Below are 22817 nucleotides of genomic sequence, written 5' to 3'. Positions count from 1 at the left end.
ATGGCATTTCCAGGAACCACCACCACAATGGTTACTATAAATGCACTGAATGTTTTATCTGGCGGTGACAGACAGCGAAAATGATCCATGTGTTCGCCCAATCTGAATAGGGCGGCAAACACATGGCTAAACCTCCAGCGGCCCGTTCTCCATCTGAGGTGTATGTAGGTGGCGGAGACTGACTAGTCTATATCTTGAAGATCCGCTAGGCTCTAAATGATGCAGGCAGAACGTCACTTTGGAGTATAGGGCACTCCATTTCTATTGCAACAGAGTATTCTCTCCACCAAAGACTACATCAGGCTCTAAGTGATTTGCCCAGAATTACACAAAACTGAGTTAATTACCAAGGCCAAGATTTGAATCTAGGCTTCTAGGTACTACAGCACATCTCCTCCCAAATACACTTTTCCAGGATTAGAACATAAAGAGGCTTCGGAATCAAAAATGTTCTTACTATTTTGTGGCCGGTCATATTTTTTGAAATTGTAATGCTGCAATCTGGTTAGATAACCAAGTTACTCCCTTTGAACACTAGGCTGAGTAGTTAAGGTTTACGGTGAGAAAGTGGTAGTAGGTTGGGAATTGAGATACAGGGCCCAATTTATATGGTGGCAGTCAGGCCATCCGTCCTTGGTGTTGCAGGTTTCAACCAGTCTGTCGATTTATATATTGGATGAGTAAACCACTGTCAGTCTTAACAGAGGTACCGCCCAGCAGATTTAGAAAATGACACCAAGCTGATGGTTAAAAGAAAAGAGACTGCTGGCACTCAAAATTCTTCAGAAAGTTGAGATCTGGAAACCATGCTCAGATCTGAAGACACTCCTGCAATAAGCAATGATATTCAGATGATGTTTAAGTTGCTAAGGGCCTCCCTGCGTCAAGACCTAGTAAGGTCAATTTCAGAACTTCACCACAACCTAAGGAAAACAGAAACCAGACTGGAGATCAAATGGGGACATTTGCAGAAGAACAAGCACCCAAACAGGTTGTCCTATCTGAGAGCTTGAAACTCAGTGCTCAAAATGAAAGACCAAGTCAAGATATCAAAAATCGCTCCTTCAGGAACAAGACTAGAATTTGCAGCATTAATGCTGATGTCGTCAACTTGGATTTGGAATCAAACATGCAAGCTTTTGTTTTGTATCTTATAGAAAAACGACAAGCCGGAAGGGGTGCTCGACAGGCCAGACAGTGTGCATTTAGCCTACCAGATTCTGCAAAAGTTCACACTTTATGTATTTACAAGAGTGCATTTCTTCAAGATCATAGAAATGCATGCTCAAGGGACTCTATCCAGTTCCGTATGGATTATATTCTTGTATTTCAGGATGTCTCTAATGCCACCCTTGCAAGACACAGGGAATTTAGGGCTAAATGTACTAACATTAGGAATCTGAATCGCAACTATGAAATCGGTATTCCTAATGTATGAAACTCTTCTGAGTTTCATTAGCGATTCCTAGTGTGTCGTAAATAGACCTACCTCATGAATATTAATGAGGTAGGTCGCAATATGCCACCCATTAGGAATCTCAGACATCACAGGGATGGTGGCCTGCTGAGGTCAGCAGACGACCAGGTCTGTGATCACTTTTTAATAAAGCAATTTTTTTTAATACCGAAAACAGAATGAATTTATATAGAAAAATTATACTTTGCAGCTTCATTTTTTGAGAGTAGGCAGTCATTAGGACCACTGCCTGCTCAAATGTTTTTATTTACATTCTAAAAGGGGAGTCTTATTTGCACATGGTTTACCACCTACTTAAAGTAGGTGATAAAATGCAAATATTTTGCAACGGCATTTCGGTCGTTAAACATTTTTACATACCAATGTGATTCGGTATTAGGAAGGGACACCCTAAACACACCCCTTCCTAATACTGTTTCGGTATGTATTGGCAATTCTAAACTGCGAATCAGTTACATGTTACCGAATCGCAATTTGGGATTGATCCAACCAAAGTGCATTTTCTGGTCGCAAACGGCCCGATTTGCAGCCTTTTGCAACCAGGAAAATGATTTGACACATCTAGCCCTTAATGAGGTGACCATGAGGCTGCATCTGAAGGCAATCTCATACAGATAGAACTACCCTGTTGGCTTCCACATCCCGATTGAAGATATGCCTCACACAAACCAGATGAGGCACGCAACGTACTGAAATTGTCTAACCCAAACAAGGGGGAAAAAGATGATGGTGAACAAAGAAATAGCGATAGGCAATCTGGGGACTGGAAGGTACAAAAGTCTCAGAGGGAACACAGGGAAGTCCTTGGGCAAAGACAAAAGCTGGAAAAGGAACTGCATCCTGCTTCCTCCGGAGAAGACTAAATATTAATCCTTACCTGTCTCATTGCAGCAACATGATGGCTATGGATGGTTATCAATCATCAACCCCAGAGAGCTGCACAAGACTGCCACTAAGAACTCTAGCCTTTCTGCTACGTCATAAAGCGCCATATTACAACTAATATGATATACTCTGGTCTCACATCACTGACTGGATTTCCTGTGCAAAAAAGCTCATTTACACAAGACAGACCCATCACCTGCACAAAGATGGTCGGAGGCCTAGCTTCCATTGGTTTCCCACCCAATTTCATTCTCACGCACTCTCCAAAACAAAAGGTGTAGCAATCCTATAAAGAAGAGGTCTGCTGTTCTAACCAGAAACCACATTAACAGACCCCAAAGGGAGGTGGTGAGCATAAGGGGCAAAATAGTAGACTAGCAATTTTCTGTTGCACGTGTCTATACTACAGATGATAGAAATCAATGTTGTTGTTTGCTGTTCCTTAAAATTGCAACCTTCACCTGAGATTACTTAATTTTACAGCGACAATGTAATGCTGAGCTCAAAAGAAATCTAGACAGATAGGCTCTTAGACAAGGTTAAACATAAACCGTAAAAAATTTAAACAGGGATAACTTTATAGCAGGAATTCAAGACAACAGGGGGAACACAAATATATTATCTCAAAACATCCTTTGAACTTTCAAGGAATTTTACTTTATTCTATAACTCAACCAAGCCTCAACTGTGCCTAAAGTGAATAGTTTGATAACTTTATACCACTCAAAATATCACCAGAACATTTAGAAAAGCGGCAGACCTCATTTACGCCAATTGAGGTCAGGATGGCGATCCAGGGAATGACTCGTAACAATGCCCTGGGTGCAGATAGGTTCTCAGCAGCATTGTATAGACTAATGATAATACCAGACAAAGCCACAATAACAAAACCACTAAGAGCTGATTGGGGATTCCTCTGTAGAGCATTGGCCACGGCTAATCTGACTCTAGGGAAGACCTCCTTCATTCTACCTATCTTTATACGACCAGGATCATGCATTAAAATCAATGGGTAAATTTCACAGCACATATCCCTCAGGAGGGGCACAAGACAGGGTTGTCCAATTTAACCACTGGTCTTTGCCGTCGTAATGGAGCCTCTGATAAACAAGCATTTACAATGCAATGGTCTCGGCATTGTTAAAGCTAGAGCTATTGGCATTGCTCATGACATTATTTTTTTAAATGTTTTAAAAAAAAAACATTTAAAGAAACGGCATTGTTATTTACAATGTCAATAGCTTAATCTCTCAAATGCGAGACCTATTGCATTTGCACCCACACACAGAAACCACACACACAAAGCCACCCACAGAGCCACCTGCACAGAGCTATTCACATAGAGCAGCCCACACACAAATAGAGCCACCCACACAGAGCAACCTACACACACACAGAGTTACCCACAGACAGACAGAGCCACCCACGCATAGGGCCACCTACAAAAAGCCAGCCACACACACAGAGGCACACACATACAGAGCCTCCCACACACACACACAGAGCCACCCACACACACACACAGAGCCACCCACACACACACACACAGAGCCACCCACACACACACAGAGCCACACAAATACACAGAGCCACATACACACAGACATTAGGGGGTGAGGGAAACACTGTTTCTGTATTATAGGCGACAGACAGTCAATAACTAACACAGCATTCAAAATAAAGCTACCAACACCAACTGCAAAAATATGGCAACAAATAGTACAACCAAAGAAAACCTTGCGACTCCCTATGATGAAGGTGGTACGCAATTAACAAAAAAGCAGTTTGAATACAAACATCGCAGAGTGTGGGGGGAGGGGTTCAATGCTGCAGAAACCAGTGGGCACCCCATGCAGGGAGCAAGGACTAGATCACATCGAAAACGGGGAGCTAGAAGCGGAAACAAGCAGGACCGGAGGGGTAACGGGCGGCAGAGGAACCAGGAGGCGTGGGTGAAGAGGGCAGGGGTTCAATGCTGCCGGAACCAGTGGGCACCCCATGCAAGGACCAAGAGACGGTGGGGACACCTCGAAACCAAGGCAGTGGCAGGGGGAGGCAAACAGGACCAGAGGGCGTGTTTGCGAAGTGCAGGGGTGCTGCAGGAACCAGTGGGCACCCCATGCAGGGAGCAAGGACCGAGTTGAACGGCTCGAAAGCAGAGTGTGTGTGTGAGAATGCTGAGAAGCAGGGAGCCGGGGTTGCATAAGTGCAGGGACGGGATGCACAGCTGCAGGGACCACTGGGGCCCCCATGCAGGGACCAAGGACCGAGTTAGACACCTCGAACACAGAGTGATGTGGGGGGAGGGGCGCAGGATGCTGAGAAGCAGGGAGCCTGGGTGCAGAAGTGAAGGGATGGAATGCACAACAGCAGGAACCAGTGGGCACCGCATGTAGGAACCAGGTGTCGCTCTCTCCTCCTCAGGAGTTAAAGTTACAGGAGGGGTGGGTTCTGCAGGGCAGAGCGGGTAGGGCTTAACCCTGCAGATGAAGGGGGTGCCCAGAGTCCAGCGCCGGCTTCCCTAGGGGCAATGGGCGGGTGCAATAGCAATATACGAAGCGGCGCACTTCAAGGGGGGGGGGATTGGGGGGGGAGGCCTCGCAAACACCCATGGAGGAGGCACGGATACTGAGACCCCCAAAGTCCCCGCCACGCACACAATGACCGCTCCGAGCAAGGAGATCTGGAGGAAGAGCGGCCACGACCCCCGTGCAGTGCTCGTCCAGCACGTCCGTGCAGGGGGCGTTCTCTAATGCACTATATCCGCCCCCCTTGCACGCGCCCGGCCAGGGCCCCCCAGCACTCACCTCTTGAGCGGGTTGTGAATGACAGTCGCCATCTTTGCTACAATGCATCAGAACAGTGTCCGCCTCGGAGTTCCCAAAGCTTTTTAGGACTCGATTTGTTTTATAGCTCGAACTTCACCCGAAAGTATTAGAAACCTTTACATCCGTTCAGTGCTCGTCCAGCACGTCCGTGCAGGGGGCGCCCTCTTCAGCACTATATCTGCCCCCGTGCACGCCCCCGGCCAGGGCCCCCCAGCACTCACCTCTTGAGCGGGTTGTGAATGACAGTCGCCATCTTTGCTACAATGTAACAGAACAGTGTCCGCCTCGGAGTTCCCAAAGCTTTTTAGGTCTCGATTTGTTATATAGCTCGAACTTCACCCGAAAGTATTAGAAACCTTTACATTAGCACACAAGTTACATTACACTAGGACGCATTCATTTTTAGGTCTCGGCTAGCGATGGCTGCGCTTGCGCAGTCTCGCTCGCGAGAGATAATGACTTGGGAGAAGAGGGGCTTGAACCCGCCCCTCTTCTCCCCTGTTCTCCATTGGCTGGCCTAGTAAATGCTGGCCAGCCATTGGAGAAGAGGTCCCGTCACTCCAATAATGCCCCGTCCTTTTCGGATCGGGGGGCGTGTTTTTTGCGAAAAGTCTCAGGGAGGAGACAACAGCAAAACACGCCCCCGAATCCGAAAACGACGTTGCGTTTCTCCGAGGCATTTCTGGCTGACCTCGGAGAAACATGGTTACCAAGTCGGCGTGCTCCTGCGATTTGTAAAAAGGTATTTTTTTTTAACTACATATCCCGGCCTTTCTTAAACCGTGTACAAATGATCGGTATTTATTTCTGGGAAAAGGTGTCAGTCCTGCCTGGTAAGCGTGCCCCAGCATTTGACAAAACATACTCACGGGCGTTAACAAATAACATGAAAGGAACGGCGTGTGTTTGCGTCAGTCAGTTGCACACAGTTACAGACATTAGTCACAACTTCGAGGTAGCTGCTTCCTTCCACTCCCTGAGTTTCGATCGACCTCACATACAAGGTTTTTTTTTCTTTCTTTCAAAAGTGCTTTTGCACACGATAATGCCTGCTCTCAATTTAGCCGGGGAACCCTTTAAAAGAAAAGTGTTCAGAGCGAGGACAAGCGTGGTGGCCATCTTTACTTTGAGCCGTTTCTAAAATGGTAACAAAAAAGCAAGTCACAGCATTGAATACTTTCGATGGTAACAAACGCATCCAATATCAAGAAACCGTTACTGCACCTTGTGGCCGGTAAAAAGGACCATGTGTTTTTTTTTCTTCGATTTCTATTTGTGGACGACATCGACTTCGATTGTAGCTCTAGTGTAAATCTAGACGTCATAAAATCGTAAATCCTGCCTCCCTGCCAGGCTCTCCCATGATTACGTTACGGTATTCCTGGTTTTACCTACACGTACCCAATGGAAATATGAAGATAGATTCTCAGAGTAGGGACTCCTCGATTCCACCGTAAAACAGTTGTGTGAAATTGACAAGACACCGGAGGGATTTTTCATGTTTATTAATGTTGATTTAAATCGTGTCAGTGTTATTACTTACTTGATACAATTTAAAATTCTGGTGTTGCTTTTGTATATTCGCTAACGTTATTACTATAAATTACAGTTTATTAAAAACAACTGTTCAAAGATAATTGAATAATGTCCTTCAGCCGGCTAATGTTTCAAGAAGGCCACTCCGTTTCCCACAGTCCTGCAGGCCGCTGTTTTCGCCCCACTTCCTAGAAGATTCCGAACCCTGATTGGACGTCACGATGGGCTGTAAGTGCAGCTGATCGTCCCTGGGAAGCGTTGTCATCGTGAGTGCGGTTCTGGAGTAGCATTAGCGGCGGCACTGCGTCCATTGTCCCTGTAGCCCCAGTATTGCAAGAGCAGAGGAGCTATGAACCACATTTTCGGCAAGTCCAAGCCCAAGGCACCGCCGCCCAACCTGACTGACTGCATCGGCAATGCGAGTTCTTAGGAGCGTCTGCCTCCAACTTTGTGTGTGGGAGAGAGGGGGTGTTACATGTACCGAACACAGTGGTATTGTACGATTTATAGAGGTGAGATGTGGGTAGTATAGAGGCCTGATTCCAAGATGTGTGCCTTGGGGGTTTAACTTGCCCTCTAGTTTCTCCCTATCTGCCTTTGCTTGTTATAGTATTCGTCCTTCGGGCGTCAGCCATTATTTCTGAACACCTGCATTGGCATTTGTATTGCCCCCTAAGAAACACTTCATTTTATATAAATGTGGCGCTATCGTTGCCCAGAACACCGGTGAACCTCCTCTAAGAGTCTGATATAACACGCGTGAACTCCTAGCGCCTCTTGAGAGCGTTTAATATTATCTAATGTCACTCCCCTCCTGGTCTCTCAAAACGACGTATTGTACGCTAATGGTCACATCAAACTCCCCTGTCACCCTCCCCAGGTGGGACACATGGCATTAGACAGCGCCTGGCCTCACTACATCTGTATCGCATATTATTCAACCAATCGCAGTATTCGCTGTTCTCGCTGCTGACCTATCAACGAACTTGTGTTTGTTGTAAGGTTTAGGTTATACACTTAACTGCTTTCCGGTGACTTCCTGAAGCATAGACCCTAATACTTATGACACTATACACTTACGCTAGTAGTTACTCGTGATTGCGTCGGGTCTGCTACCCTCAGGAATACTGGGTTTTGTGCGGGTGACAATCAAACAGTATTGCTTGAGCACAATCGCTTTGTGTATCACTTTTACTTCCTGGTGTCCTTTGTGTTGCATTTCAGTGGCTGGGCCTGGCAGGGGGCTGATCCCGCAGACGTCACAACAGCCTCCACTGGCACCACCCACCCAGGCAGGACTGGTCTCATGACTTGTCTCAGGTGCTGTGGACAGCTGTCGCTGGCGAATCTAACGTGCTCTTTGAGCAAAGAGGGGCTACGGACTCGCAGCATTTATCTGCGCCGCGCATGCAATGTGCAAACTGGTTTAATGCCGGGTGTGATTCACACCAGAAACAAGTCTTTTTCAAGTCCTTTGTGAATTTGATTACACGAGTAGTTTGCATGTATCCTGTTTTAAATAATTTCGTAGAGTGCTAATTGCTTCCAATTTATAGTGCTCTCGCAACGTGCAAGTGGCTTCCCCCACCCTCCCCCGAAACCACTCCCAAAGAGAGACAACAGCGATAGCGTGGTTCAACCAAGGCATAGTCTTTTATTTACTGTGTGTGTATGTGGCTCTGTGGCTGTGTGTGTGTGTGTGGCTGTGTGTGTGTGTGTGGCTGTGTGTGTGTGTGGCTGTGTATGTGTGTGGCTGTGTGTGTGTGTGGCTGTGTGTGTGTGTGGCTGTGTGTGTGTCTGTGTGTGTGTGGCTGTGTGTGTGTGGGGGAGGCTCTGTGTTTGTGTGGGAGGCTCTGTGTGTGTGTGTGGGAGGCACTGTGTGTGTGGCTCTATGCGTGGTGGCTCCGTCTGTGTGTGGGTAACTCTGTGTGTGTGTGTGTGTAGGTGGCTCTGTGGGTGGCTCTATTTGTGTGTGGGTTGCTCTATGTGAGTGGCACTTTATGTGTGGGTGGCTCTGTGTGTGGGTGGCTTTGTGTGGGTGGCTCTCTGTGTGGGTGCAAATGCAATAGGTCTCGCATTGGAGAGTGATTAAGCTATTGACATTGTAAATAACAATGCCGTTTCTTTAAATGTTTTAAAAACAAAAATATAAACAAAAATAATGTCGAGCAATGCCAACAGCTCTAACTTTAACAATGCCGAGACCATTGCATTGTAAATGCTTGTTTGAGAGGCGAGGGGAGATTAAGTGATGTGCCCAGAATCACAGAATAGTGAGCCGACGCAGAGACTTGAACCTGATTCCCTAGTTGCAAAGTCAGCAGCTCTGACTGGTAGCCACATCTTCCCTTAAAAACAAACTTCACTGAAATCCTCCACAAGCACACCATTGCCTTTCTCCGAGGTCAAGCAGAAATGCCTCGGAGAAAGGCAGCGGCGTTTTCGGATTGGGGCGTGTTTAAACACGCCCAGAGAGAGAATCGAAAAAACACGCCCCCGAATCGCAAAGAGACGGGGCTTGTTTGGAGCGACAAACCTCTTCTCCAATGGCTGACCAGCATTTAAGAGGCCAGCCAATGGAGAAGAGGAGAGAAGAGAGGCGGGTTCAAGCCCCTCTTCTCCAAGTCATTAAATTTCGCGAGCGAGACTGCGCAAGCGCAGCCTTCACTAGCCAAGACCTAAAAATGATTAACGAAAATCAAGCAATAAAAGGGCCGACACTCAAAAGCGAGAAGTACAAGGTTGCCCTCTTCACAGATTAAATTCTCTGCTTCCAGCTGACCCTTCCATCCCGGCTCTAAAAGAAGAACTAGAGAAATTCTCCAATGCGCAAGGTTTCAAATAAATTACTCCAAGTCCCAGGGAATGGGTGTGATTGACCCAAATTAGGAATCCTGACCTCATCTTCTAAAATGGGGCCTAGAATTTACTGAAGGCCTGTTCCTATAGTAGGGGCTAAACATACCAAAAGATAATAACATCTATACTCCTGCAATGTCTCTTTCCTGTTGTGAATCATTTTCAAGGACCTATATTAAAAGAACAACTATCTTGCTTTACCAGAATCGACAGCATAAACATTAACTTTCTACCAAGACTGCTATATACAATTCAAATTCTTCCATTTCATTTTTCAAAACAAACAATCAAAGAGATACCACAAAACTGTTCTACGGGCCCGATTCAGCATTGGCGGATTAGTTACTCAGTCAGAAACATGATGCATATCCCGTCCACCTTATTACAAATGCATTATATCTTATTCCATCACATGTGTAACGTATAACCCGTCTGCCAAACTCTAAATTGACCCTATGCAAAAAACTCTCCAAGGGATGCCATGGACTCCCAGACATCAAACGATTCATATCGGCAGAGCAAATTCGAACTGCACTGAAATGGATGAATGAATGGCTTATTAATCCCACTTCTATTATGGCTCCCACAATGGCAGAGATGAAAAACTGGATATATTTCCTGCTTTGAGGTTACTACTTATGTTTGGGGAGAAGTAGAACTAGAAGCAAAAAGATAACATTGAACCCATCATGCATGACAAGACTGAGATATAACCCAGATTTTATCTGGGGCCAAGAAGACCCATACTTTACCAATCAGTATGGTCAAGGCCCAGAACGACTGAAAGATTTATTTATGGACCAAACACTTAGAACTAGAGAAGACTGCGAAGAGCATTACCACTTATGCACATAAGCTCTAGGCCGAGCAGTCAAGGTTAAAGTCCCAGAGAGTGGTAGTAGGTTTGGAAATTAGATATAGTGTGGCAAATGTGTCACACGTGTAATACCCAATGTTCATTCATAATTTCAATAGATAAGGGACGGCTAAACCCAAGTATGGTGAATCTATCTATGCAGCGTTGACAGGTTCAATTTAAAGAACTAGAGTGGTTAAGCTCAGACGAAGGCAGAGCATTCCAACAGATACAAACAATGTACCCACATGCAAGGTATAACGCAATTTTATTTAGCATTGGGTCAGATCTCACCACAGCTAGATACAAATATATGACACAGTGGGAGGAGGAACCGGAGAAACCATTTACCGGGAACACTGGAACATTATATGGGAGAGAACGGAAAAAAAAAACATTCACATGCACAAAGTATAAAGACAGCACCAACAAACTGAGACACACTGGTGTTTGACCCCAGCCAGACTAGGTGCTTTTTTGGTGGCTCTGACCTGTGTTGGAGACAGTGCCAAACAAAAGGCACAATGATTCATATAAGGTGGTCATACCCAAAGATTAGACCCTATTGGGCCACTCTAATTAATCTTATAAAATACATCATAGGTATTACATTGCCTCAGACACCAAGAAAGGCCATTATTGTGAGGCAGCAAATAACCTTTACAACCTCTCCCAGGCAAACTGTTATCACACCTTGTGTTAGCGAGGAGAACGACGCGGGACAACCCTGGGGGTAGTAAGTATTGGAACAGTGTCATGAGGACTTTAACCCCTGTGAGAAGTGAACAAGTTGCCCAGTGATGTAAAGGGTGCCTGTGGGGAACCCATCAACACATTGCATATGGGAAAAAGAAAACCACCAGGTCTCCCACAGGGAACCACCATGGAGTACTATCAGAGGCGCAACTAGAGCCAAATTTCGGGGGTGTGGGGCTGTTTCTTATAGCAATATGCTGAGTTGAGATGCAGGGGCTCTAAGAAGGGGTGAAAACATAACAAAGCCTCGTTAGCAGGTAAATGGTCTTTTAAAGACCTGTGAAGTACTCTGGTGCGGCTGTCGTGTGCGCCCGGGAAGCTGTCGCAGCTGGGCTGACACACACGATGTGGAGGGGGGGGGTCGTTGCACGCCTGAGTCCTATACCATCCAGACACCTGCTTCGCAAAGGCAGAACGACAGGGAGGTGCTTGCATGATACAGCGCAGAAACCACCCCTGGAGGAGCTGTCCCAGTGCAGAAATCTTATTAAGCATTACATTTTTCCTTAAAAAAACGCTTTATTTGAAAGCAATCAAGGCATGGTGGTCTCTTGCCCTCAGCAGGCCACCATCCCTGTGATGGAGTCAATTAATAGTGGGTCTACAATTGCGGCCTACCTCATTAATATGCACAAGGTAGATTTATTTGCGACCCACTAGGAATCGCTAATGAAACTCAGAAGAGTATCATTTACTAGGAATACAGATTTGCTAATTGTGATTGGGAGAGAATCGCAATTAGGAAATGGGTATTCGGGATATCTGACCCGAGTTCGATTGGAAGGATGGCGGAAGATTAATTATGATTGGTTACAAGATATTGAGCATGAGTCATAAAGATACACAGATGAAGACGCACTGAAACGTGAAAGAACACAGACTTTAGACAAAGGCACACAGACATCTAGAAACAATTTTGTAGTGCGTTACAAATGAATATATTAAATAAATATGAATGCTCCTATGCATAAAAAGATAACTTACCTAAAAAGCAGTCAATGTTTTTAACTTCCTCTGGATCCTGATAAACTATGGGAAAGGCCACGCCCTCTTCTTTGATGCTATCAGAGATTATCACTGTGGTGAACTCTTCATCTGTGGTAACAAAAACATCAAAGACAAATTTCACAGTCAGTTACAAAAGCTAAAGATGGGTCTGTCTGTACGTCTTACCTTCAAGCTAGCAGCATTACTTCCACAGATTTCATTAAGGCAGGTAAAAAAGATCCCTTACCTCTCACACATATTGGTCACCTCAACACAATCATTGATTCCACAGTCAATCACAGTCACACCAAGTCATTTCTCACACACAACAGGAAGAAATTAGCTACTTACCTGTAACTCCAGTTTTTCGGCGTTGGTATCTTTCATAGATTCATATGCTGGAATAATTTCTTGTCGTCATTCTGGTAACCCCTGGTAATCTAAAAATAGCAGTAAACAGTGTTAATATGACCACAGGTCTCAACAACAGTGTCTGAGGTGGCGTGGCAGGTGGTGGTGGCAGTGGTGGGGAAAACAGAGATGGAGGAAGAACAGGCTTCGGCTTCCTAGCTGGCTGTTGAGAAAGGCATATGGTGTATAGCCATGACGATGCGGATAGAGTTCATAAAAAAGGTCCTCATCATATGTCTGTAGCTGATCTTATAGTCTTAAAAAGTATCCTCCTCATCCACTGCGTCACCTTCATATTCTGGCAAATAGCGGGTATCCAACTGTGTAGGGCTCTAGGTAGTATGTGAAACATCCTGGTTGCTGCATTTCACCCTCCAATTCTGAGTCAAAGATTTGCGTTGGGAGGTTTACCATCAGTTGAATATGTGAAAAATTGACTGACATGGAAGATATCTTCCTAAAAAGCACGATTTGTGGTGTTCTGAAGGCAAGCAACAGGTTTACAATTTTAGCAAATATGCCAACAAAACTGTACAAGAAAAGAAAATGTTGGCACACTATTACGCAAGAAGTAGTCAATTTAGAGCAGACAAATCCTCAGAAGCGTGCAACTGAACCACAATGTGGGTAAAAGAAATCCAGTTGATTAAAAAAGTTGAAGAAAAAACATAAGTTAGGAATGAAGGTGTTACTTAGACATGAGTAGCACCAGACTCAAGATTGGCTTCAGGTTGAATAGGAAGATGCAAGAATGTATCCAAACGTAGATATGAGGATGTTTCTGCAAGAAACAAGGAATTTAAAGAACGTTGTGAAAAGTTATTTCACAGCAGATAACAATATTAAGAAGTCAACAAAGCAGGTAAATGGAGATGTGCTAGATAAAGGCAGAAACAGCCCCACACCAGGGGACAGCAGCATGGTCACTTAAATCTTGAAGATCAGGCAAGATAGGATCCTTGGCCTACATGGGCTGCCGGGAACCCTATTTAAGGTGGATTACATATTTTAGGCATCCCTGCTTTCTTCACCTTACCACCATTGCTTCATAACAGCCACAGCCCTAGCTTCTTGGTAAGTATCAGCCCTACAACCAATACATAAAAAGGGCAATAACACAGAGCCAAGCTAATAATAAATTAATTGTGCAGGGAATTAGCAATATTACACATATATGCCCCAAATGTAGACGACCTGAACTTTTACCACTCCCTTCAGGAAACCTTAGTAAAGGAATTGGAGGTGCCTCTTATATGGGTGGGCAAATTCAGTTGCATGTTGGACCCAGAGCTTCATAGGTGCCCCCCTTGCAGAGGTACAAAACCCCGAATGACTGAGAAACTGCGAGAGGTAATGGGGAACTTAGGGATGCATGACATTTGGTGCTAGAGACATCTCACCCAGAGGATATACACCTGCTACTCCCCCACTCACAGCAGGCTAGATAGGGTGTTGGTAGCAAACTCAGATCCCGATCTGTCCATCAAGGTGGCCCAGCAGGCTTGGCTCCTCCAAGACCACTCCTCGATCACTTGCACAGTCTGCTGGGGTTTCCCGGCCCGACAACCGAGGGTCTGGCGGTTGCAGTCAGAGATATTGGACGACTCGCTGAGTAAACAGCACAGAGGGAGCTTTGGCAGACTACATCACACTAAACTGGGAAGGGGCAGGCACGTCTAGGGCCACAAAGTGCGAGGCCTTGAAGGCAGTGGTGCGAGGAGCTTGCCTTAGTTTGGTGTGTGGGGTCCGCAAGCAACTCCAAAGGGAGCTGAGTGCAGAGGAGGCGGACTTGTTGGAGATGCAAACCCAGGATCGCATGGTCCCATCAGTGGAGACTAAGGAATGGGACATACAGACACGCATGGGTACTGGGCATCGTGGGGGCATGGAAGACCCCGGATCGGGAGAAGACCAGATCGGCCAGGAGTGTGTCACAACCCAGCTAAGGCACTTCCAGCGAAGCCCGTGCAGAGGCGGAGGTGCAGAGGTGAAAGCACCCGCTGCCGCAGTAGGTAAAAAATGGGACCCCGCGACTGTAAACGAAATTCTGTGAGGCTAAATTAAGCTCCCCCAACAGCCCCCGCTGCACACACATGAAGGCTGGGCTGTAGCGAACACCCAGAACGGCGGCCATATTGGGAGAACATTTTAGATTGACCGGCCCCTAACTGAGTAGCGGACACAGCGAGGTCCATCGTTAAAAGACAGCCTGGAGCGGATCTCAGAGGGAAAACTGCTAAGAGCAGCAGGAGTTAAGAGGACTACAACTCTGCGGCTGCAGTTCATTTTTCTGCAATCACCATGGTCTTCTTTTAAACAAAACAAATAGAAACTCTTCAAAATAAACGAAAATCTTTAACCTTAGGGCAACTCTACAAAAACTATCAGTGGCACACCTCTTCCAAAATGGCAGACTACGTGGGAGCTGCATAGTGCTTCGAAGAAACTAATACTCCGGGCATTTTCTAAACGGTTGGTCTGCCAATTGTGAGTGTCATCCTTTGTAATTTCATCTGTTAATCCGACAAACAAACAAACTTTGGCTCCCATCGCTTCGAAAACACTGTTAAAAGGAAAGCAAGAATAGAAAAATGAATCATCAGTGCCATCTTCTGGAACTTTTTTTTATACATCTGCCAGACAAATATTTCTAAACCAAGTTAAACGTGATAGAGCCTCCTTCTTGCACCCTGCCCATAAATATGACAGAAAACAATTCTCAGTGAAGCTACATGATGACAATTGTGATAGAGACAATTTATCTTATTTTAGCTGAACTGTTCCTCAGAACCCCTTCATTACTGATCAGATCAAGTTCATCCCCTAACCACAGTTGCTCACATCAGGGTCTCCACAGCGCAAAAGACTAGCAATGGGACTGTTTTTTACACTTAGTCCTACCACAGCCTCACACACATCGAGAGAATTGCCTGGGGCGACAGCTGAGTGCCCTACAACCCAGGGCCTTCACATTCTATATGCCTGACCTGAAGATGGCTGTCCTGGCCTGTCCTCTGGAAGCATTGCTATCGAGTGCATATCAACCCTACAGTAAGTCTTAGCTTCCCAGTAACTCCGGGATGGGTGCTGCCAATTGATCTATGACTATGCCCCCCCCCCCCCGGACTGAAACCTTGAACATTGTACACACCACGGAGCCGGATCAACATGGTCCATGCCCGGTGGAACTTTAATGGAACTTTCGATGGACCTTTGATGATGCCCCCTGGGCGGATACCAAAACTATTTGTACTTACCTCGGTGCACGAGCAACCTTGGCCGATACCCGGTGGAGCGGTCATATGCAGCTATAGAGGAGTCTGGCCCTGGTTTCACCCCCTCGGCCGTCACCTACCTAGCCAGTCATCTGACATTGTTATCCTCGTTTCCCCATTGTGTTTCATCCCCCCTTCTCCTCCATCTGTGATTCTTTGATTTAATTGATGTAATAACGTAACCTGTAACTCTGGGCGGATACCAAAACTGTTTGTACTAACCTCGGTGCACGAGCAACCTTGGCCGATGCCCGGTGGAGCGGTCATATGCAGCTATAGAGGAGTCTGTCGATGGTTTCACCCCCTCGGCAGTCAACTACCCAGCCAGTCATCTGACATTGTTTTTCTCGTTTCCCCGTTGTGTTTCCTTCCCTCCCCCTCCTTCTGTGATTCTTTGATTTAATTGATGTAACTATGTAACCTTTAACTCGCTGATCCTCATGTAAAGCGCTCTGATACCTCCTGGTCTAGCCAGCGCTATATAAAACGTTTCAAATAAATAAAGGCTGTTTCACTCCTAGGGCAGCCCAGAAAGTGTCAGGATAAGGCCACGGAAGAGGTAGAGCAGAGCTCTGCCTGGGGACTCCCTGACACAGAACATGTAGTACAAACATGAGCTAAGGTGGTCCGGGGGCGGGAGATGGAAAGATGGCCCTGCCACCTCATTGGTGAAGGTCGGGTTGCTTCAAATGAGGAGGATGTGCTACTGAAAAACGCTGTTATTGAGGCCGTTGGTCAATTTAACACGGTTTACTGGTGGATTCCCAGCCTGATAACAGGGAATGATTCCAGCATGTGCATATATGAAAGATCCAATGCTGGAGAAGAAAGAGTTATGTTGGCTACTGCCCTAGTCCATGCTTTTCAAGGCCATCTGTTGGCATCCTAAATCAGAAATATTTTCTGAGCCCTGACCCTTTCATTTTGGCAGCTACGGGAGTATTGAATGCATTTTAAAGTGTATTCCCTAGAGGTGATGCCACAAGTGAGTTTCTGGCATATATGTAGACAAGGCTTTAAAAAATGGCAGAGGCCGGTCAAAGATGTGCAAGCAGTGTTAGAATTATTCCATAGCAAGTATTCGCAAGTTGCTTATGCACCCATAACAAGACCAGGTACTTTCACCATTTGTGTAAGACCAAAGACTACAAGATAAACATGAAGGCGATTTTGAAGGAATATTACTACAACAGAGAAATTTAGGAAAGATTTCTGGCTGCACTAAGTGCAAGGTAAACCTATAGTCATTACTGTGGTTGTGCCACCTCTTGAATCCGTGGCAATGAAGAATGAAGTTGAGGCATCATGGGTCTGTTGCAGGTCACTGGAGAAATGTAAAAGGTATGAGAGACATATGCATGATTACAATACCAAAAGTATGAAATAGAACCTGTGACAGATACCCATTTAAAGATTGGTTGAGTTGTTAGGTTGAGTACTGTCGGAAAAGTGATCCTAGTTCTCTACTAACAATGATAGAGTTGTTATGTTTATATAACACACAAAGACTGTGGTGTAATGAGCCCTAAAAGGTACAGTCAGTGTGCTATCACTTAAGAGCTAATGGTCTGCCGGACAGAAGTAGGTATGGTGACATGCTATGGGTCTATGTTACAGGACGGCATTCGTTGACCTTCAATAACGTCTTATATTGATGAGTAAAACAGTAAAAATTAAGCTGTGATTAGGTTTCATTGATACATAGAACTTCTGGTCTAGGAGGAAATTACAAGGCAATGTTAAAACTGGTCACAGTCAAGACAGAATGTCACGATTATGCTAGCCAGATGATGAACGAGAGAGATAGTGCAGAATAAAGTGATATTGTTTGAGATCAAAATCCACAAACGGTTAAAAAGGGGTTGTCTGTGAAAAGGTCACAATGTATTGTATTAGGTATTAATAGTGTAATATGTGACAGTGAATCTGAAAACTCAACCATTAAAGTAGTCCTTCCCACCTGCGCTGAGCAGATCTGTGCTTTCCATTGTGTCTGTGCTGTGCAGAGGAGACCTTGCCCTTCTGTCTGTTGTGAGCACATCAGAGCTCTCCTCTATGTCTGTGCCAAGCAGATTATGGCTCTTCCTCGGGTATGTGCCAAATAGCTCCAGGCTGTCCCTTCTGTTTGTGCCAATCAGATGAAGGTTCTCCCTACTGTCTGTGTAAAGAGGATTTTGCCCACATCGGGCATCCTTTCTGCTTATGATGAATGAATCCTTCTCAGAAGTTGGTATGCCTGTAAAAAAAAACAATCTTAATTAGACTAAGATTATCAGACAACATCAATGATAATTAGTTTGTAGAGAGACCGTAGCTCTTCCATACTTCGTTGAAAAAGCGTCTGTTTTTTAAGAGCCTTTATATGTTCAGTGTAACTAACAAACACATAGCAAAGAGCACACTTAAGACCTTCTGTAAAAATAGAATTGCAATTCTACACATATAGCATTTCACAATGCGAGAGGTACAATGGAAGCACCTCCTTTTCCTGTGGACTGGCTCGTGGACAGAAGGCACTTATGTATCAGAGTAACCCATCAGCCAAACTTACATCCCAAGGCATTTGTAATAAGGAGGGCAGGTTATAAGTGAGGTCTTGACGGAAAAACCCGTCCACCAAATCAGGCCCTTAGTTTGGATTGGGGGGAAAAAATCTCAAGATCTAAGATCACGAGGTGAAAAGGTGGGTAAAGAATTCCATCCGCATTTCACATATGGATGTGTTTGTGTGAGTAGCATCAACCCCTAGGATGTCTGTTCTTGTGCACGTCTATGTCCGCTGATGCTTATGTCAGCAAAAGAGAATCAATGTGCCTGTTTGGTGCTGCAGGAAAATACATACATGTATGTGATATTTACATAGCGCAAATCTACCCTAAAGTCAGTGGGGCACTGTACATAGTCAGAGGCAAATACACAGTCAACGTGTGAGAGAAAGGGTAGCTGGTTTGTGGACTGTTACTGGGCCATAAAATAGAGTTCATTAATGAGGCGCGTCTTGAAGTCTTTTTTAAATTGGAGTAGGGATATCGCTGCTGATTATAGGTGTTCCTTGTTATTTGTTTTTGCACTACTCACTTCCCAGTCTGATTGTGCCCTGGCAGCAGCCTGCCTAGAATCAACTGTGATAGGTCAGCTTGTCTGAAAGGCAGGCATGGGTTCCTGATTGTCTGTTTACAGTTGAACAAATCGTACACTCTCACTCACTGTGTCGTTTGTTAGAATCCTCCCCATCCGTTGGCTCGAGCCCTTCCTTTACTTTGGCTCGTAATGAAAAGACACAGGTTGCAATCACAGGGCCTGGTTAAAAAAGAAAAGCAATGGGTAAGTGATGTACAGCTCCTAGAGTAATGACCCAATAAAGAGTGGAAATAAGGAGTTTTTAAAAAGTGAGGTTAGAGAAGAGGACTAGAGATTCCTGTGCAATGGCAGCCATTGCCACAAATGTGTGCAGCGTGGATAAAGTGGAAAATAAGACATTTGTAAACATTTCTTAATATTAACAAATGTATATTACAAAAGACAAATATTAGATCATATCAACAACAAATAGACAATCTGAATTGACATTCGGAATGGGATGGCAATTGTGCAACAGGTTTCTATGGTGTATTCTTCCACTGTCAGGATGTGATGGTGGTTGCAGGCACAATAGCCCTCTTGTTTGTGTAGAAGAGTATTAGGAGGAATAGGTTTCAGGGGCAATGCAGAAGAGGGCAATGGAACGAGGGAAAGAAGGTGACAGTCTGAAAGGAGGAGCAAAAATGGTAACAAGCAAGACAGAGGTGCTACCCATCAAAGTTTCCACTAATCGGTCAATCGACAGAAAAATTATCTGACAAAACCTTCTCATTGTAGTAACCTGATGCCTCTCATGCATCATCCATAAGTTCAGAGCTGTGGTAGTGGACTCCCTCGTCTTCAGTAAGCCTGACTGAATTCCTTTCTACCTGCTCTCCTAACAAACGTCTGGTTCTGTTATGGAAAGTTAAAAAGTCAAAAGCCTTCAAAAATGGGATTATTATAAATATGGAGGAACCTTTACTGATAAGCAGAAACCAAATTCAAACTACTCTTGCTGATATACAGGGGTTTGGTGGGCACTTCACTATCACAATTTTGAGGGGAAATAATGGCATTTGGCCCTCCAATCCAAAAGCCAATTAACTCTCTTTTCCCTATTCCAAACACAAAGCAAGACTCCACATTAGAGGCCTCCCTTGACTTAGAGCCTCCAATAAATTCCTCAGTGGACACATTTTCATATCAAGACAACCAACAGGCCACCCAGCTGCAGTAAACCCCTTGTTGTGTGCTGATGCAGATGCCAGTGTTCTGTAAAAAAGCAATTACAATAATTTTGTCAAAAAGCTACAGTCACCAGCAGCTGTTGCTAATGTACACGTCCGTGTAGGATTCCATCAAACACAAGGAGATGATGGACGGAGCGCTGAAACTTTTCAGACACTCACCCCCAGTCACTGATCTGGGTTGAATCCATCATCGTTCTTTAGCTCACTTTGCCACCCCAGTTCAGACACAGCTATATGCAAATCAGTCTTGACCCTGTGCCTCATGGGAACAGTCCAGACCGAACTGCCAAGCCATGTCTTCCCTGGACCGGAAACATGCATCCTGGGATCGGTTTCTGGCTAACAGCCCTCATCAGCCAGACTAGCTTTAATCCAGTGGCAAAGTGAGCAAGGGACCCACATCTGGGCATACCCTTCCAACTTAGGGCGAACAAAGCAAACACAAGTAGATGATGGACGGAGCGCTGAAACTTTTCAGACAGGTTTCGGACTAACAGCCCTCACCAGCCAGGTTGATCCCTCCCACTGCAAATGTCCTTTACTGAACAGAGAGCGAGAAAGAGGCACTGGTAGAGGGAGCGGCCTCACCTCGTTCCTCGAATGTCCTTGCAGTTAGCTTGCTTTTTTCGCCTTTCTTCTTGGTCATACAGGCATTCTTCACAAGCTCCCTCAGGGTGCCCCTGGAGAGGAAGCTGCAGCGACAACACTGGCTAGGGTCATGAAAATCTATCAAACACAGGATACAGATCAGGTGAGGGTCTGTTTTAGCCATTTCTCTGCCGCAATATGGGCAGTTCACAAAAAGAGATGGTATTTTGCACAAAAAGAAAAATATTTCCAGCCAGGAAATTACGGACAATACTCTCCTCCCTTAGAACATTGAAGGAATCCTCTTTAAAAAGGTTCTGGCGTGATTTTAAGAGGAAACCAGCCTTAAACAGGCTGATCGCAGTGCTCCCATATCCTGTCAGCAAGATCCGGAAAAGAGCTGAATCAACTGCTACCTACAGGGCATAATAGGATACTGGAGATCAAGATGCACTTGGAGGCATGGTGTTCTACTGTCCATCTTACATTGCTACAGCCTATATTGTTACATGACCCTTTGCCTCCCTATTATTAACTTGAATTTTATTTTTAAAGGGTTTGGGAAGGATGTTTTTAAATATCACATTGCTTCCTATACTGTAACTTGTTAAGGATGTTTGTATTTTTTTCCATTTTTTAAAGTAAATTGATGGAATTGGTAATTTATCCTCTTCTTTGGCTACTAAATTATACATTGTTACCAAATGTACTTCATGTCCTTTTCGAAGTAATGTAAAGGTATTGCACAAAATCTGACTTGCGATCGCCGCACATAGGCAGGATGATTAATTGTTTATGAATATCAATGGGGTGGCTCCAAGGAGAAATTTGTACTTTCTCAACAGATTTTCAGTATGCATAGAAAACTGCAACTGCTGAATGTTTCCACACCAACTTGTGCAAACTCTTGTGAAATCCTGACAGTCGTAAATCCACACTCATGCAAAGGCATAGCACTTTTGAGACTTTCTTTAAAAATGGGGCCTTAATTGTTTTGTTAGAAGTTGCCCATTATAGATTTAAGTTGCTTCGCCATTATTTTCTTTAATGGTCATACATCAAACTTGATGTCTTACAGAAATGGCCTACAACGTTCTCCTTACAACGGCACCATAGTTTAGCAAAGCGGTCTCTAACCTTCATCTATTTTATTAAGGTGCAAAAATATTTTGTAAACATTTAGTAAACAAACAAATTGCATGATAGTTTGGCAAATTTGTCTGTACCTATCACACATTTTCTTTCAAATTGCAACTATCTTGGGGTGCATTTTAATTTGAATGTAAGCATTCACCAATGTTACTTTAAATGCTTTAACGTGCATACTATCAAGGAGTATTCTGGAAACAATATAAACCACCACAAATAGCTATATTTACATGCTTTTGTAAGCATTTTACACTGGAACCACGGTCTCTAAACCACGCTGAATTTGCAGCTCACCGTAGTTCTAAAGAGCATTTGTCCTGACATGAAAGATTTCGAGTTTATGAGTCGAATATTCAAGATTGAAATCTAATACATTGGGATACATGTCTTGCCTTAACAACAGCAGAAAATCCTCATTCCCACAACCACACTGCAGAACTGTAATCTGGCAGCCAAAGGGCTAGTGCTGCGAGGGTTGGATCTGCCTACCAAAAGACAAAATAACCATGAATATTTGTTGTCTTTGACCCCAACAGTATGTTCTGGGCATCCGGGGAGTAAAATGTCCCACCCAAGCCTAGAACACTGACTACTCCCCACACACATCGCCAATATTCCTTGCCTCTGGTGTTGCTGATATTAATGCACTGATCATGAGGATTCAAGTTATGGTACAAGTGAAGTCTGAAGTCACACCAAATACATAAAGGTACTTTGATGTCATGCCCTACTATACCAAACATGAAGTAGTTAATTACACATAATACATCAAAAACAAATAGAGAAAAAAAAGCCCAATGAGCGTAAAATAGTGAAGATAAAAACAAGGGACTATATAAAACACTCACTATAAGCACTGTAAAGAAGTAAACTGGCCAGTAATTTACAGAATGTGCA

At 44.6% G+C, this 22817-nt stretch overlaps 1 protein-coding gene across 6 annotated transcripts in view; it reads right to left on the bottom strand.

Annotated features, from left to right (window-relative positions):
• Positions 1 to 22817, bottom strand: part of LOC146800041 (uncharacterized) — a 49353-nt gene that overhangs the window by 19033 nt on the left and 7503 nt on the right. For 3 of the 6 annotated variants that reach the window (XM_085620954.1, XM_085620953.1, XM_085620955.1), the window contains exons 3-6: positions 20772 to 20909; positions 19078 to 19170; positions 17831 to 18106; positions 12182 to 12292 (exon numbers count right to left, since the gene is read on the bottom strand). In XM_085620954.1, the coding sequence (XP_085477080.1) occupies positions 12182 to 12292; positions 17831 to 18106; positions 19078 to 19170; positions 20772 to 20909 (618 nt within the window). The remainder of the gene's footprint in view (positions 1 to 12181; positions 12293 to 17830; positions 18107 to 19077; positions 19171 to 20771; positions 20910 to 22817) is intronic. The other 3 variants (XM_085620957.1, XM_085620958.1, XM_085620956.1) reach the window with 1 other exon arrangement.

The sequence above is a fragment of the Triturus cristatus genome, chromosome 8, assembly GCF_964204655.1.
Source record: "Triturus cristatus chromosome 8, aTriCri1.1, whole genome shotgun sequence".
Lineage (NCBI taxonomy): Eukaryota > Metazoa > Chordata > Amphibia > Caudata > Salamandridae > Triturus > Triturus cristatus.
This window is presented reverse-complemented; position numbering and strand designations above follow the sequence as displayed.